Source organism: Callorhinus ursinus, unplaced genomic scaffold, assembly GCF_003265705.2.
Source record: "Callorhinus ursinus isolate GAN/ISIS: 27379988/994484 unplaced genomic scaffold, GSC_fseal_2.0 scaffold14, whole genome shotgun sequence".
Classification (NCBI taxonomy): domain Eukaryota; kingdom Metazoa; phylum Chordata; class Mammalia; order Carnivora; family Otariidae; genus Callorhinus; species Callorhinus ursinus.
Window position 1 is genome coordinate 24,328,983 of NW_027397076.1, and position 19,007 is coordinate 24,347,989.

At 34.6% G+C, this 19,007-nt stretch overlaps 1 protein-coding gene and 1 non-coding gene across 3 annotated transcripts in view; both read right to left on the bottom strand.

Moving 5' to 3' along the window:
- The window catches only part of TMTC2 (transmembrane O-mannosyltransferase targeting cadherins 2), a 391,310-nt gene that overhangs the window by 175,607 nt on the left and 196,696 nt on the right, over window positions 1-19,007 (bottom strand). For both annotated transcript variants that reach the window (XM_025882606.2, XM_073900582.1), the window contains one exon: window positions 6,372-6,486. In XM_025882606.2, the coding sequence (XP_025738391.1) occupies window positions 6,372-6,486 (115 nt within the window). The remainder of the gene's footprint in view (window positions 1-6,371; window positions 6,487-19,007) is intronic.
- Window positions 10,192-10,341, bottom strand: LOC112832100 (U12 minor spliceosomal RNA). The gene has a single exon (XR_003210308.1). It is a non-coding gene; the product is annotated as a U12 minor spliceosomal RNA (small nuclear RNA).

Below are 19,007 nucleotides of genomic sequence, written 5' to 3' on the forward strand. Positions count from 1 at the left end.
CAAGAAGGCTCCTAGTGATCTGGAATCACTTCATGATAATGGTTAAAATGCCCTTATACAATTCCAAGACTGAGGTTATTTAATACCCATTACTAATCTTATCACTTATATTGATAAACAGGATCTTCTCTGCTGACACAGATTTCATAATTCATTATAAAATCAATATAATTAGAACTGTTTACATATAAAGAGATACAATGACCAATAAGAAATAGCCATTATCTCAAGAAAATTAATGTGAATGGAAATGACCACTGTACTTCAATATTAAATATGGTATTGTTATTAACTTTAGACAGATTTTTTTACATTATAGAAGTATGTATTTATTCCTAGTTTATTACAATTCTTATTTATTTATAAGTTTATTTGTTATTTATGAAGCAGATGTTGATCAAAAGCCTTCTTGGCATTTCTAGAGATGATCATAATTCTTTCCTCTTCTGACTTTTTAAATTGAAAGAGTATAATAATTGAATTGTAATATTGAATACCACCTATAAATCTTAGAATAAGTCCCATCTGATAGTGATGTTTTAATCTTTAATATGCTGCTACATCCACTATATTAATTTTAGGATATGTGTACATTTATATTCACAAGTATAACTGGCAGTTCTGTTATTTTGTTGTTTATTTGCCTTTGGTGCGTGGGTTTGTTTTTTGTCTTCTGGATTTTTCTGTTTTTGATGTTTGTTGTTGTTACTGTTGTCATTATTGTCCTTTGTTTTTTTGGTGTTAAATATAGTCAGACGTTTTGCCATCAGTTTATCTAACTTCACAAAAATAAATTGAGAAGTGTAACTGGTACAAGAAATATCACTTGATTGAAGATTCGATAGGACTTACACATCAAAAGCCTGAACTTGTTTCCTGGTAGAGAAAATTCTTTAACATGGTTTTCAAGTTTTTCCAAATTGCCTACTTCTTCTTGGGTTAATGTTGATCATTTATATTTTCCCAGAAAAGCATTCATATCACAAGGATTTTCATATGTATAACCGATGTTTTGTTAGTTTAAGCTTCCATTATCTGGCTGTAGCCTCTTTCTCATTTTCTATGTTATATACTCAAGATTTTCTATTTTGTCTTATATTACCCTTGCCAGAAATTGTTGATCTTTTATTTTTTTTTAAGATTTTATTTATTTATTTGAGAGACGAAGAGGGCACAAGCAGGGGGAAGGGGCAGGGGAGAGGGAGAAGCAGACTCCTCGCTGAGCAGGGAGCCCAACCCAGGTCTCAATCTCAAGACCCTGAGATCATGACCTGAGCCAAAGGCAGACCCTTAAACAACTGAGCCACCCAGGCATCCCAGAAATTGTTCTTTTAAAGAACACTCTCTTATACTTATCCATTACTTCCCATTGTTTCTCCACATTCTACCTCATTAATATTTTCTTTTTACTTCTTTAAATTATTTTATTGCTCCTTTCCTAGCTTCTCATATTAGAAGATTACTTAGGTTCTTACAACATAGAACAAAACTGACAACTAACTTATGGTGGCAAAATCTCTATTATCCACAAAAATGATCCCCTATGTTTATGGAAGGTAATTAAGAATTGACTAAACCACATCAAATTTATTATTGGCACTCTGAAATCTAATACCTAATGAAACAGTCAATGCTCTATTGAATTACTTGTTTAAATATCATTTGGAACAGACTGCTAGGACAAATCTATAAGAACAATGAAAGAACAATGACTGAGTATTTTTCAGGCTAGAAATCAATTATCCTTCAGATGCAGTGAGTACTACAGTTAAAAGGTTGAAAGTCGACTATGTATTTATAAAATTTGACAATATAAATCACTGAGCAATGGTCTATCTGCTTTGTCCCTGAAATTTATTATACATGGAAAGAGAAACCAACATCATAACACAGATCTGTTAAACTGGTCTTAAAATTATTTGTGTGAAGTACTGGATTTTAATAAATAGAGCAATATGAATAAAAGGCTGAATATAAGGGCTATGCAATAAATGTACTACATCAGTTGCTTTTAAGAGTAGAAGGGGGGGATAGTGAAATGAGTGAAGAGGGTCAAAAGATCCAAACTTCCGGTTATAAAATATATATGTCATGGGTATCTTGTGTACAGCATGGCCACTAGAGCTAATAACAATGTGTTGTATATTTGAAAGTTGCAAAGAGAAATTTGCCAAGTAAAAGCTCTCATCACAAGAAAAAAAATTGTAAGTATGTATAGTGACATATAACTAGACTTGTGATGATCATTTCACAATACATACACATATTGAATTATATTGCATGCCTGAAACCAACATAATCTTATATTTCAGTTATATCTCAATTTTTTTAAAAAGTACTTCCAAATTTCACATTATGTAATTGTTATCTGTAAGCATGGACCGGTGTTATCAAAACCTTGTAATTAATGGATTTAGACCATTTAAAACAATTTCTGTAGCACTTTCTTCTTGAACTTAGTTCAGTTGTGCAAACACATGATCCTTCTAACAAAACTCTATAGCAAAAGTTTAGGAAACTTAGTTAAGTGTCATAAAAAAATAACTGATACTCTCTATTAGATGTAATTCCATGTATTTTATTTCTATATGTAAAGGTAGTTTGAATTAATTTTTTTTCTGGATTTAAAAGATTTATACTGAGGTTTTTTACCTCATACCCTTGGTTTATTTCTGCCAGCTTGAGAATACTATCATTGCATGGATATAGAGTCAGAACATCTTACGTTCAAATATTGGCTCCTCTTTTATTTGTGTGATCCAAAACAAATTACCTGAGTTTCATTTTCCTCATTGTGTAGGCCTCATTTGAAGACAAACTGTCATAACATATGTAAAGAACTAAGAGTGCTTGGCACATAGAAGTAATTCAAGTAATTGCTACCAGAGGAAAAAAAATTAAAATTATTCCATCATTTTATAAATAGGCAGTATAACTGTACGCATGCACCTCTCAGACAGAACTTGATATTAATCCTGCAGAAAAATGTCCTGAAAGTTTTAAAACCTCTTAATGCAATGTTCCCTGAACTTCAGATATAACCACATATCATTTGTATTATTGCTTACCTATTATTTTTCCAAATCATCCTTTTTTCCTTCCTTCCTGACCTAGAACAACATTTAGATATCCCAGTTCTATTTTAAAATATAAGCAGAAAAGTAAAATCATAGGAATTAACTTAAAGATTATCTCTGACCTCTTAGAATCATCCTGTGTCTGGCCAGTAGTGATGGATCTCACTTTACTAATCATGGTTTTGAAGTTACATAATAATGTATGTCTATCTACAGATTATTTTCCTAATATAAATTCCTAACAACATGAAATTTTTTCAGTAGTTTACAAAGTAAGCAGATTTAGAAACACTGAATGTGTTAAAAAAAAAAATCTAGGTTATTGATTAAAAGTTAAGTACAGGACCTAACAGGAGCTTATGATTCCCAAAAGCTTCTAAAATTCACTAATAAATATGGGTATTTCATGCCAACTAATGTAATGGGTTCATTAGTTTCAGGCTTTGGTCATAAACATCTTTAAGAGTAACTGATGATATGAAATGTGATTAATATCTGCTACTACCACAAAGGAGTGATATCAGGTTAAGCTTACTGGTAAAACTGAACAAAGCACATTCCTTTTTCTTTCAGAATTGAAACAGGACACGGAGCAATTTCTGTAAATCAGAGAAAATTATGTAATGAAAATAGCATTTATATCGTAAAAGAAAAACTTTTTGTCAGATAGTCTCTAAATGGTCCATGAGAAAACTTGGCTTCTTTCCTAACTATGTAAATAAACAGAAGAAACAAAACCAAAAACAAAAATTTGCTCCTAGTGACATAGGATAACAGACACATTTATAATATTATGGGTAGTAAAGTATCTATCTTGGTGTATTTTATTAATAATTGATCATAATCAATGAAGAATTCACCTATTTTGAAATATAATTATTTAATATCAGAGTTCTATCAACACATGGGTTTTATAATCCAATACTTTCAAAACAATGGCAACATTTCTTATGGGATTTAAACCTCTCCATTTGAGCTAAGTGTAGTTTAAAAAACCTACCATGTTAGTAAAAACATTTTGGAACTATATATCGCATTTATGCCCCACATCACTTATAAATAAGAAAAAAATGTTTTATCTTGTTAATAACAAGCTTAACAACGCTTGTTAATCAATATCTTGTTAATAACTTCTCCAGCAAGGATTTTTCATTTGGGTTTGGAGAGGTCTGTCCATGCCATAATAGTTCAAATATATGACCACAGAGGAAGTTATAAGATACAGGTTTTAAATTACATGTAAAGTATATTTGTCTAATTTAATAAATTTCTCTTCTCAGCAAAAAGTAAGCCTAGATAGATACATTTCCTTTTTCTTTCAACACATGCCAGATAGCACCAGGAGGTAGGTAACCTTAAACCACTGGCTGTAGGTAAGAAAGAGAAAAATAAGCTTAGTGAAGAAGTGTGGGTTGTTCAGTTTACTTTCTCCTCTCAAAAACTGTGGAGAATGGGCACCAGAAGAAAACTGCCATCCCATATTGCAAGACAAGACAAGGGGTCCCTTTGACAATGTTACTTTCAGATCCAAAGGGGGGAAAAATTTTTGTGCAAATTTATCAAACTAATAAGGTTCTTTTTTCATGAAATAAAAATACCATTAATCAGTAATAAAGTAGCAACACATTATTTAGATGAAGCAGACATGGGGAAAGCCTTCGTGGGAGTATCCAGATATACTTATTCAAGCAAAAAAAAAAAAAAGATGGAAAAAAATTATTTCCGGGAAAATGGTAATATACATGGTGAAGCATGAAACAGCAGAACGCAAGAACCAGGGATTGTACAAACTGGAGATGTTCCCCCCGCTGAAAAGCATTCCTGGTGAAAAAGAGTTAAACACTATGCAAATCAACACAAAACTCATGCTGATCTAATTTAGACCATAGCCCAGGAGACTGAGATCCTGGTGTTAAAGTCTAAGCGTTTCAATACAAGGTAAATGCACAGGAAGTTAAAGTGAGCTCATCCTGTCTGCCTTCTCTTAAGAAATCTAGATTTTGTTTATTTTCATTCATTTTTCAATTTTTTTCCTACCTGTTCTTTTAGAGTTAGCCTGCAAAAGATTTAGATGCAACCAGAACATAAATACAACATATTAAAAATTAAGTTGCCAAACCAGTTTGATATAATCAATATAACATCATATTCATTAAACATAAGCAGTAGACGTATTACGCCTGGTCCCTTCCTACAGGAACTTGATCCTCCTCCAAACCAGTCAAAACTCTGGAGGCCCTGCCAAAGGAGGTATCTTACTGCTGCCCCTGCCTGTCTGCCCCATGGTTCACTCAAGAGAGGACACATGACCCCAAAAGGGTCATTCAGCGGCCTTTCCCAGGATTAATAGAGACACCAATGCAACTCCTTCTGAGACTGAAAAGGGTAATGTGTACAAGTCATCTTTCCAATTGATATAGACAGAGCCCCACAGAGAATGGAGTGAACCCAAAGGAAATCATAGACACAAAATATAAACAAATTTCTGAAATATAAAACACCTGGCTCTAATTGTGCCTACATTTCCGTCAACCCCAGGAATTTTTAATTACAGGAGTTAATAAATTCTCTTTTGTGTTTAAGCAAAGTTAGACCAAGTTTCTATTACTTGCAAATAAAAAAGTGTCATAAATATAAGAGACAAAGAAGAGATTCGTGTTTTCCCTGTTTCCATTAATAACTTACTGTACCCCCTAGGGCTTTCCAGCCAAAGAACAGCAAATTTTTCCCCTAGGGATTTTTCTAACCTGACATACACAAATACTCTAAATTATCCCAATATCCTAACTTAATTACCAGTACCTTTGGAGGAGGGGAGAGGAGAGAGAGAGAGCACAAGCAGGGGGAGCGGCAGGCAGAGGGAAAAAGCAGGCTCCCCACTGAGCAGGGAACCTGATGCTTGGCTGGATCCCAGGACCCAGAATCATGACCTGAGCCAAAGGCAGACACTTAACTGGCTGAGCCACCCAGGCATGCCTGATCCCAACTATTAATGGAACCTAAAAACAAAAACAAACAAACAAACAACTACAAGCATTTAACCAATTTTTGTTATATGGCATAGTACACAAAAAAATTCAACCATACTACATCAATACACATGGATATTGATGCAGAAGCCCCAAACAAAGAAATCACAAATACTATCCACCTACTAGTCTTATGGGTATGATTAATGGAAAGGCTATTTCAGAAAAACAGCTATCATCATTTCCATTTCCAGCAGTTAAATCAACCTTCTCTCACCACAGGTTTCAAAGATGAACCAAACCAGAGAAAGTAATGCATACTCACAAATTATAAAGCATGTCAGCCATGTTGCTACGGTAGTACAAAGCATTCCTATAGGCGCTTTCAGCTTCAGAAATTTTGCTCTGACTCTTCAGAACATTTCCAAGGTTACCCCATGCTGCCAAGAAGAGAAAGAAGTATTCAGGCTGAGCGTCAATCCAATTATATATGACATAATATCAGGCCATCAGGAAGTACCACAGGGAGAGAAAACCTTCATAAAACATTTTTAAGAAGGAAAATTTATTTCCTTTATACTCCAACATTTCATCAAGCCAGGAGATTAAATACAAAGTCTTAAAAAAATTAAAGTAATTATTATGTCTCAAAGCTGATATACATATGCAGTTCATCATAAGGCCAAGAACAATGTTATCTTAAGATCATCTACAAAGACTTCATGCTCTTTCAAATTTCAGTAGGGGTCTTCGTAGCCTGAAATTATTGTATACTTACTGAACCAGAAACTGTAAGAAATCATCTTAAAATAAGCAAAGATTTCATTCAAACATGATAAAACTGATAAATGACATGGAAGAACACGATAAAAAGCAAGATAACTAAGATCAAAGCAATAAAGAGGCTTAATAATCATCAGAACATATTGGTAAAACCTTGTATTTCTTAAAATGGTTAAATATACACGGTTTATTTAGATACAATGTTCTTTCATACCTCCCCTGCTAATAAATTTATTTGTAGGAAAATCACTGCCTCAGTATTTTCACACATAATATTTGTTTTTCTTAAAGATTTTATTTATTTATTTGAGAGCGAGAGAAGAGAATATGTGTGCACAAGCAGGGGGGAGGGGCAGGAGAAGGAGACTCCCCACTGAGCAGGGAATCCAATGCAGGGCTCGATCCCAGAACCCCAAGATCATGACCTGAGCCGAAGTCAGACACTTGCCCGACTGAGCCACCTAAGCACCACCATATATAACATTTAAATAAAATCTGTAATTTCTGCATGCCCTTTATTTTTCACCCCAAGTAATCATGATTTCTCAACATTCCAAAGACAAAAGATACAGCATCAAGAACTGTCTGTACAGCATGGCTCTCAAGCAGACCTAACCCTCAAACCACAAGGAGACGGAGTGTCAAGTGCTGAAACTGGAGTCCTTCCCAGATAGAAGACGGGGATGAGAATAAGGCTTATGTGCGTCAAGATATATATTTACTTGGGTAATTACTGACTGTATCTGAGGAATGAAAAAGGTTTGGGGGTATCCATTTTTAATGCATAAAAAGGTGTATAATCTTTCAAGGCCAAAGTTACCTGTGTGCCCTGCTAATTTAACACTGTGCCTTAATTTACTCATCTGTAAAAGAGGAAAAATAATTGGTATTTTATGGGTTTTGTGATGAGGATTAAATGAGTTAATATAGGTAAAGTGTTAAGACAGTGCCTGTCATGTGGCAAACACTCAACAAATATTTGCTATTATCATTAATATTCTTGTGATTGATACTTTTTGCAATTTACAATGTCAAGGCCCTGCTTATAGGAATAATATCAAATATAATGTATTTAATTACCTTACATTATCTACAGAGAGTAATAATTTTCTGTATTTGGAAAGTCATATGCCTCCTTTTTCCTCTGATGGAAAACAGAGGGAAAGCACTGTTCTTACATTTATTCATCACCTAATAACGTCACATACCACACCACACTCCTGAAATGGATCGTCTCACTGAGCTCTGAACACAGTCCGGTACATAAATACCCTGTCCACTCTGTGAGTGAGGAAACAGACTCAGAGACACTAAAGAACTTGCAAAGTTAATAAAAAAGTATCAGAGCAGGAATTCCAATCCAAGGCTGGTGGCTTCCAAACTTTTTCCACCGTCCACCTAACATTTTCAGACCACGTTTCATCTTTCACTGCAAACCAACATTCACAAACTACAACTCAGACCTTGGCATTCTAAATCCATGAAAAACTGAATCCCTGAAGTGAAAGATAAAACTTATTTTTAAAATATTGTCAAATTAGTTTAAAATATTCTCAAATTCAAATATTAAATTTAATAGCAGTAATACAAAGTAGTAGGAAAAGCATATTATTTACATTGGAATCACTCCAGAGAAATGCCTCCAAATATTAATTTAAGCCCCAGGAAAACACCATTATTATACCATCTCATCTAACCCATACTCTTTTTTTTTTTTAAGATTTTATTTAGACAGAGAGAGAGAGACAGAGAGAGAGGGAACACAAGCAGGGAGAGTGGGAGAGGAAGAAGCAGGCTCCCTGCTGAGCAGGGAGCCCTATGAGGGGCTTGATCCCAGGAATCTGGGATCATGACCTGAGCCGAAGGCAGACACTTAACCACTGAGCCACCCAGGCGCCCCAACCCATAGTCTTGGAACACAGATGCTGAAAGAAACATAACAGCAAAGAATTTCTTTGAAAATTCTAAGGCATATTTCCAGGGAAACAAATTGCCATTTTTCTCAGGTACTTCTATCTCAATGAAATAAACAAGTGTTTCTCTTTTTAATAGTCAACAGATATAGGGTTGTGTTTAGAATATATGTTTACTGAGTTGGTTGTTCATTTGTTTGTTCATATACATATCCAATTATTATACCAGTATTTGCTAAGCACCTATTTGGCTCTGGGAACTTGATTAGGGGCCGGGCACGTGGACCTGTACGTACATACAAGTTCTCACGCATGCAGAGCTTATGTTTGACATGTGAAGTAAAGCAGAGTGAGGAAGGAAGAACCACATAACAGAATAAATGAGTTAACTTCAGATAATGACAAGAGCCAATGGTAAGTGCTAACAAAATAGCCATGTAAGGTGGAGTGGATGAGGCGAATTTACATAGGGATTATCTTAGAAGTCGGGAAATGGACGGATGTCTAAGGACTGAAGGATAAGGAGCCAGCCTTGCAAAGATTGATGAAGCCAGGTAAGAGGAAGAGTAAAAGCAAAGGATCGAAGGTGGTCTCCACTGGGACAAGGCAGCAAGGGAAATGGTTATTTCAAAGTGAGAATACAACTCAGAATTAAAAATTCCTGGCAAGGTTATCTGAGGCAAAGCCACAATGTGATGCCAAGTTTCTTGTTTTTTGTCCAGCTAGAAGGCTCTCACATCTTTATGATTCAGTCATTGCCCTGGGTGACTGGGAAGTGAAAAAGAAAATTCCCAAATTAAGAATATATGTTTAAAACAATTTTACCTACTTATGGATGAAAGAGGAAGGAAGGGAGAAAGTGGGGGGAATGGGAAGAAGGGTAGACTTTGATGTCCTGAACTCATCAGACACTCACATCAGGCTATTTTTTTTCTATTGCACATACACATTCTTACAGAACACCAATATGAGACAAGGTTACTTTGAATCCATGATAAGTGAGAGAAAGTGAGACTACTTCATAATTTTACCAAACACAAAAAAGAAAAAGGCCACAGCACAACCCACAAAATACCAAACATCCCTCTCTCTTGCTAAATGAATGACTTCTTTATCCAGTCATAGAATTGTTCCAGCATCCAATCTAGAGAATAGCCCTGCGTCTTTAGACCCTCTCCCAAATCACCCAACGAAAGTTCAAACCCTATGATACAACCTCAGGATCCCCATGTAATGTTCCCTCAATGAAAGTAGTAATTAAGCCCAATTCTTTACAATCAGTGTTTTCCTGAATGTCTTTAGCTGAAAGGCATTGACGGAGACGATTTTATCATACTCAAATATGAAAACAATCCCTTTTCGACATCCCCCCCCCACCTTGTTCTTTTTCCTCACGCTCCTTTATTACCTTCATACCAGTCTACTCTTTCAGTGTTTTAAAGGGGAACACAGACAGATTGCGATTCCCAGGCATCCAGCAAAGTAGGCAGGTCACCTGAGGGGCCACTTTTACCAGCTCAAAAATTCATCTCACATTAGCAATGAGCATTCAGGTGTCACTCCGAATCATGGTTTTCCTTATTCCTAAGTTTAAGGCATCAAAATCCTTTTTTTTCTTATAACTGTTTCTAAAACACAATACTGTGTTTATCCAAAATATATTCTGGGTTTTGTTTTTTTCTTTTAAAGTAAGAGCTGCCAAAACTTAGACTAAACTGTTTGCATACTTCTTTTGTTTTGCTTTGTTTTGCTTTTTGGTATGAAAACTGCTGTCACTATTTCCACACTTTCTAATTTAAATGTGATTGATTCTTGCATCCATGCTACAAAAACTCAATGCTAACATAAAGATCACTTCTAAAAATATAAAGGTGCCCTACAGAATTATGACCTAAAATTTAAAAATGCCTCTGGTAGTCAACTAAATAATAATTCTTTTCATAAAAGCTATTCATTTATCATATTTCAATGATAAAAAGTGCAAAAAAAATCACTGAATTAAAAAACCATTTAAAATTTAGCTACCACAGATGTGGTTTAGAGGAAAACACATTAAAGTGAACTATAAAAAGTACATTTTAAAAGGGCTAATGTTATGATTTCACATCTATATAATTATCCGATAGAATTAATCAGTGTTGCTTTGGGGTTTTTTTTGATCACATGAACCAAGTCAACTTTTTTTATACCAGATCAATTTTTAAATCTAGCTAGTCTGACTAACTGAAAGTATCCAATCCAAAACTTGAAAAATATGGAGAAATATCCCAAGGCTCATGGGTGGGACAATTTAACATTAGAAAGAAGCCAAGTCTCCAAAATCAATCTATAAATTCTATGTAATTTCAACCAATATTTTCACATTGTTTATTAATAAACTCAAAAATTGTTTCTAAGCATAAGAGAAATATAAAGCTTGCTTTTTATACCATATTTACCATATACAAAGGTAAGTTCCAGATAGTTTTAAAAGTTAAATGTGAAAAGGTAAAGCTAACAAGAATATCTACGAGAATATCTCTGTGGAAGGAAAAGAGACTTCTTAAAAAGACCTCCAAATATAACTCAAAAGGTTTTAAGAAAATGATGAATTTGAGTATTTCAAAATTAAGGACTTGTCATTACTGAGGGATAATACTGACAAAGTTAAACATGCATTAATATGCTAGGAGAAGATATTTCAAACCATGTGAATAAGGGACTGTATCTCGAAGAAAAAAACTAACAAAGCGACCAGAAAAAGAAAAGAAATCCAATAGAGAGAAAAAATACGCAAAGGATTTGAACAAAAATGGAAACAAAATTGAAAAGTTAAAGCATTTTAACTAATACTCAAATTCCTCAGTAACCCAGAGAAACACAAATTATGACAATGAGATCTGAGATTGGCAATATTTAGAAAACTGGATAAAGCCAGTCCTGGTGGGGTTGTGGGAGAAGGCCCTGCGTACTGTTAGTGGCAGTGTAAGCCCGGGAGAGACTTCCTGTTGGGCCATCTGACAGAACTCTCCAATCAATGAGACTCACTAAGTCCAGGATAAGCCCTAACCAGCAATCCCACTCTCAGAGAAATTTTCACCTAAGAGAGTATGTAAAAGGGTCTTTAATGAGAACCTCTTAGTGTTGGCTGACAGTGGGAAGCAATCAACATGTCGTGTCATGGATTACCATGCAGAAGTGAGGACCGTCACACTCCCTGTAAACACTGTAACATGAAAGGACCTTCCAAAGCCGACAAAGAATCAAAATATCAGAGGCACTCTGTGTCACAACTCCAGCTATATATATTAAAAATTCATTCCCACTCAAAATATCACTACACAATTTACAAAGGTATATTATAAATCTAAGGATGCAAATCAAGTACATTAGAGCAGTTGTCTATGGTGCAAAGGGAAAATAAAGTTAGAAATAGAGATAAACAAGAGGCTTAGGGGAAAATTTCACACAGATGATTGTGGCAGTGGGTTTGGTAGCTAATTTGTCTTCATTATCACTAATTTCTACAAATTTATATATATATATATATATATATATATATATACTGTGTAATCAACAAATCTTAAAGAAAAATGTCAGTGGTTTCAAATATAAGGCCACAGAATAAAAAAAAAGAAAGAAATAGAGATAAAAGGGAATAAACACATGAATAGAAGAGAGGAAAGCTGCAGGGATCATCCCAGCCATGATCAAACTGGCCATGAACCTAGGAATATAATTAATCTAACTGTCTGCAACTGGGATTTGGGGGCGGGGAGACACAAGGAAAATGGAGGGGAGGGGAGAAAAAGAGAGAGAAGAAAAATTAAATAGAGATGGGGTTATCCTATATCCTACGTAAGGAATAAAGGGTTTTAACAGTCACTAAACTTTTTCTTGTACTAAGACAATCAGAAACAGATGTCTGGGATTACCTTCAAATTTTCACTTGGTAATTACACTTTGGACCAACAGAACTTAAAGATCTTATATTTTCTTTAATATTTAATGTCACTTAAATTATTTTTTCACATTTTTAGGCCCACACATTTTAGTGATGCATTCATTTCATAAATGTACCTTTTTTAAACTACAGTTTTACTACAATAAAATCTCTGAAATTCATCCAAGAAATTATGAGGAAGCCTAAAAAAAAAAAATCAATGTTTTTAAAGTCTGTATTTTGATAGACCGTGTGTGCATATGAATTCAATTCACACTTTAAACCCTGGAGATAATATAATAAAGCTCTTATTTGAAGTTCAGAAAATGTAATTAGTTTATTCTACAATCTTAATATAGTTTTTGAAAGTTCTTCCCAATAGCGTCGAAAAGATACAGAGTACTCATTTTATTCTTGTTGTTTCACAAAGTGATTATTATAAGAAGGTATTCTCATTTGAGGGACTGCTGTCCCCTCCCATGGCCTTATCTTCCAGCACTATGAGCCAAGGAAGAGGAAAAAGTGGAGACAGAAGAGGAGGTAGAGGAGGAATTAAAAAAATACATTGTGATCATAAAAATAATAAGAGTGCTTCCATTTATTTAAAGCTTATTATATGCTTGTCAGTGTCCAAACTTAACCTAATAAAAAACCTTTGAGGTGTATCACTATACCCATTTCACTGATGAGAAAGCTGAGGTTAACTCCCTAAGTAGCAAAAAGTTACTGACAAGGAAGAACCAAGGTATGTTGGTTTCCAGGCATCAGAATCTATTTAGAGGTAATGCTGTCTCTCCCTCTCAATATTGAGTTTGAATATAAAGTAGAATATCAGAATACTCAATATTTTTACATATTTAATTGAGGGACTGGAGTATAATATGAAAACAAAATAAGTTATTCAAATGAGTCATCCCCTCAGAACTGCTAGGGGCAAAAAAACCTCCAGAAACAACAACAAAAAAGCTATCCCATACCCATATTTCATAATGTATTTTCCATACCACAGAAAAATTAATGCCAAACAATATATTAAATGTTTTATATTTCTTTGGGAATGTAATTTTAAATGTCACATTTTCCAGTTAACTTATTGGAAATAGAACATACTCTGTCCGTGTAAACAAAAGGTTGTTGCTCAAAGATGCTGGGGACTTCGATTCATTAATCAAGATCTTCTAAGTGCCCTGAAGATGCCTTGCACGTAACAGAGATTTTAAAAAGCATTGTTTAACAAGTACATGATTAATTTCCTAAGAACTAAGCATATATGATGATTACATGAAAGGAAAGCAAACAGCCGCTTCTAGGTATCACTGACTAAGCTTTAGAAAATCTGATCTATTAAGTTCTTTTATTTTCAAAAAGAAAACAAAATTTTTTTCTGCTAAAATATCAGAAGTGAAGTAGTAGGAATAACTTTTATATCTCAAGGGCCCTTCACATTGATATTCAACTGCATCTACAAGGTATCCACTTACGAAGAAACTTGACCTTAATTCCCAACGAAAGCTCCTTTTGTACTTAGTCCACAATCTGCCAGTTTATTTTATGTTCCTTGAAAGGCAGAAGAACAATTAAATATTCCCATCTCGCTAAAGTTGTTCTAAAGAGAAAATCAAATGTGAGTTCCCTCTAGAAATGCTAAGTGATCTACAGCAACAAATATCTCCAATTCTTTTTTCAAAGCCCTCATTCAAAAACATAGTATTTCTAAATTCACAGACTAACTTCAAACTTAGCCTACTGCAATTTCCTATCTCTTGATATATTTCACAAAATCAATGCAGGGAGATTTGAGCAATTTTTTCAAGGATATTTTTACTTATACTAAAAGTCTGAAGACATGTATATTTGCCTATTATAAAAGTTAAAATAATTTTCTTATGATTTTGGCATATAACACTCTTCAAAAAATTAGCTAAGATGAATGACTTTCGATGTTACTATTTAAATTTGAAACTACTTACCATTCAGGTCTATATCAGCATTTTCATTCACTGGTGCACTGAACACAGCCACCAAAATCAGTCAGGACTCTCACTTTTGACTTCTGCCCTCAGCAAGCATTTATTTTTACCATAGAACTTTCATATAGATCTTTAGATCCTATATCAAAATCCTGAGTTCTACGTAAGAATCTGGCAAAATTGAAACACTTAATTACATAAAACAAGGTGATAAATCCTGAATTTTGTTTCTTTCAGATATGAGTTACTTGTTTGAAATCAGAATGCTACCACCAAAAAGGGTTAAATATGGAAATCTCACCAGTTATCAAAGCCAACCGGGTGCGAAAGAAAATAAATACAGGAGTGCCTCCTGTGTCAGATAAGAATTCTGCCAACTTAGGTTCTAGGCCAATTTTTATGCTGATCTTTGTGTATATATTAACTCTTTTAATCCACATAACACAGGAGATTACCATCCAGCTGATGCTAGCTGAGGAAACCTTGCCGGAGAAGTCAAGTGACACGTGGAAACTAACAGAGCAGGCCCTTGCTTATAATCACTATGGAACATAAAGTCCCCAAAAATGGTATAAACAAAGATATAATTTAAGTATCATTATAAATTATAAATGTTAATTATGTTAAACTTTCTCATTTTAACGGAGAGAGAAAAAAGAAAAAAGCAGAAGGAGAATAAAAAAGAGCCACTAACTGCATGGAACTTAAGTTAAATGTGAATATGTTGTTTTTTTAAATACACTCCTTCCATTAGTAAAGATTGTACATTTGTGGCCTGGGCTTTTTACTAATTATTTGATAGTCACTTCATATGACTCCAGGGAAATAAAAGCCCTTACAAAGCTATAAGAATTTATTTTTCCCAAAGTAACTAAACCTTGGATTATCACAAAAAGGAACATATTATTAAGTGGGTAAAAGAAACTGTCTAGTTAAAATGTTAAGTGAAATAAGTGGACATACTACAAAGATTATGATTCATATGATACCAGAATACATATATATTTATATGTAATTCTAATTAGGGCAATTTTATAATATACAATTACTTCTCTTGGTTCTTCATCTTAGGGTACTTCAGATGGACCTGAAACTAAATTTATTCTTATTAATAAAATTAAGTATTGAGGGCGCCTGGGTGACTCAGTTGTTAAGCCTGGATCCTGGGATCAAGTCCCGCATCGGGCTCCCTGCTCCACAGGGAGGCCTGCTTCTCCCTCTCCCATTGCCCCTGCCTGTGTTCTCTCTCTCACTGTGTCTGTCAAATAAATAGATAAGAATCTTTAAAAAAAAAAAAAAAAGAAAATTAAGTATTGAAAACGGCAAGGTAACATTTAGTATTCCAATAATAATGTTAATGCTGTCTTGAAAACATTGTTACTCACTATAATATCTATGTGCATACTGTAGTATCCACATATACAATTCAGTGCAGGGTTTTTTTGTTCTAATATCTTTAGGGTTGTTCCTTAGCATTTTAGCATCTGTAATCTCTACCATATTCCTGACTTTGACAATGAGCCACCCCCACATCCATAGTCTAGTGTCTGCATAGCACTCATGATCTGTGATGCTGGGTCTCCCCTGAACCTGCCTTCATTCCTTAACTTCCTATCTGTGATTGGAATTTTTCCCATGGACTCTCCACTAAAACAAAACAAAAAACCTGCTCTGCATCCCTTTCTAACAGCAGTGTGCTCTCTGCAAAATTTCGGATTAACTAACCTATAGTACTATGTAAAATGACAATAAATACAACTGCATTCACAAGAGTAATGACTGGAAAGGGGAAACAATTTGGAAGCACCTGAGCCTTGCTTGAGCTTCTCCTCAAATCTTACAAATAGACCCCTTTCACACTGTTAAAAGTAGACAGTAAAACACTTGGTGAATATATAATCAGCATGCCACAGATAGTGACCCTATTTACAGACATACCAATTCAGTGGAGGCTTTTTAGAAATTCCTCATTATCTGACTGATCTCTCATGAAGTCAGACTGAGACCATGAAGTTGTTCAATGGGCACCTTTAGACTGATTATAAATTCTAAAGAGTGGTTGAGTTGCTTCTGACTTTATATCAGAAATATAAATGTCCCAAAAGAATCCCTTGCTTCTGTCATAACTGGTATCATCTGAGTCTGGCTCAGCTCTGAAAGATGAAAAATGCTTAGACAGGCCAAGGGTTTTATTACAACTGTATCAGGAGTTCTAAACAACTCCAGGGTGGAAAATGAGAATCCTTTTTTTAATCCCCTCCTTTGTTCTCTGAACAAATCCTGTCATCATTGGGAAGGGTCTTGCCCTCAAATGGCCCCAGATTAGTTTCCTACTATGTGTCACTGAACGGAATTTTTTTTTTTTTTTTAAGTAGGCCCCACACCAAGCCTGAAGCCCACCAGGAAGCCCAACCCAGGGTTTGAACTCACGACCCGGAGATCAAAACCTGACCTAAAATCAAGAGTCCGATGCTTAACCAACTGAGCCACCCAAGCACCCCACTAAAAGGAATTTTGATGCGGAAATGTAAAGCAAAATATCCCAAACCTAAGTTTTAGTACTAGTCCTGTTACCAATGAGATCTGGATACACTGAGGTAAAGTACCTGACTCTTTTATTTCGCCTACTTCTTACTGCAAAGTCTGCACTCTTTACCATGCTGTTTCTCCTTAAGCGTTCTGCCTCTCTTAATTTCTCATCTGTGAAACAGGTGGAATGATGCTTGCCCAAGTTAAACTTCAGCATGACTGAGACGATTAAATAAAATAATAGATATATACCCTTAAAAGTACATTATTATGGATAAGGAATGATATTTCATTATCAACCATTAGGAGCATAACCAATTAGATAGATACTGTTATAGTACATCTCCCTGTATTCAGAATCTCTGGGAATGCCGCTGAGAATTTCATTGCCAAGTAAATCCAGGCCAACCAAAGCAAAACTCAAAGCAGAATTAAATACTCCTGAAGCCAGTTTTAAGGTGAGAAAAATAATGAAAAACCTAAAGTTCACATTTTATAAAAAAAATCTGCTTCTAAAATAAAAATATAGTACATCTCAAATATATTGGGACACTATTTTGTACCTTACATTAACCTCTATATATTAATTTTTGATAGTCACTTTTATCAACTCAGCAGCTAGAGCCAAACACAGCAAAAGCAGAGTTAATACTAGAGAGAAGGGGAATTTAAAAAGAAATAATCAGTAAAAATACAAATTTTAAGAATAAAGTATGTGAGGAAAAATATTTATGCATGTTAATGAGAAAAAAAGAACAATTATCTATCAAATAACTATATGAAATTTCTAAAAATAAATACCAATTATCTCTGATAATGCACAAATCTTGGGCGACTATCATTTGAAATTATTTTCTTCTGTACTTTCAGCTGACTATTAACAACAGAAAAAGAGGGAGGTTAATTGCCTCTGCCTTTTTTTGTTACAGGTCACAAGATAAGGGTTCTTGAAAAAGGCTCTGCAGCAAATACTTGAGGCATTTTTACATCACTTGAAAAACATTGAAACAAAGAATGTGGTTTCTCATTTAACAGAATTAAGTGTACAATACAGAAAGTTTGACTTTCAAACAGTGAAAGGAAGCTACTACACAGGTGGGTAAAATAAATAGGAAGAATCAGAAGGGTCAATGCACTAAAATGACCTTATCACATCAATCGAGTATAAGAAAGGAAAGGGCTGGCTTATTGTCCTGAAGCTCTAATCTTAACTAGATTGGGTCACAACAGGGATTCTCAGAGGCCATTTCAGGATCCTTTGCAACAAACACATCCACTGGACACATATTAGTAATTAATTAACATAACCAACTAGAAGTTGATTAGATTATGTGGTTTTAGAGACATGAATCCGTATATTTCATCTGTGAGTCCTAAAAAATGTTGACCTTCAGACTAGTTCCATGTCAGGTTGTTTAAAACTCACAGAGAAGCTGTATTTTCCTATCAAATAATCAGGATTGAGGTTAGGATATGCTTCCTTAAGCCCAACCTTTTAACTTAAAACCTCAGAAGCAAATATCTACTCTGGTTTCAGTTTGGGAATGAGAACCAGTAGCCACAACCAAAGCATGGTAGGCCTCTGAGCAAAGCACCACAAAACCTCTTGCTTCTAGAATCACACCACAGAGCAACGAGGCATGGAACAAGCTGGACTTTAGTGATTGTATCACCTGTCCCCAAAAAGTATCTCAAAATCATTGTCCTCATGTGTAACAGCAAAAGAGATTTTAAAATTCCATACCATTGCTCCCAAGTAATAGAATCTCAAGGGGAAAAGTAGTCTCAAATATCACATTGTGACTAAAGATAAGAAAAATGCAGAATACAAAGATTTGTACAAT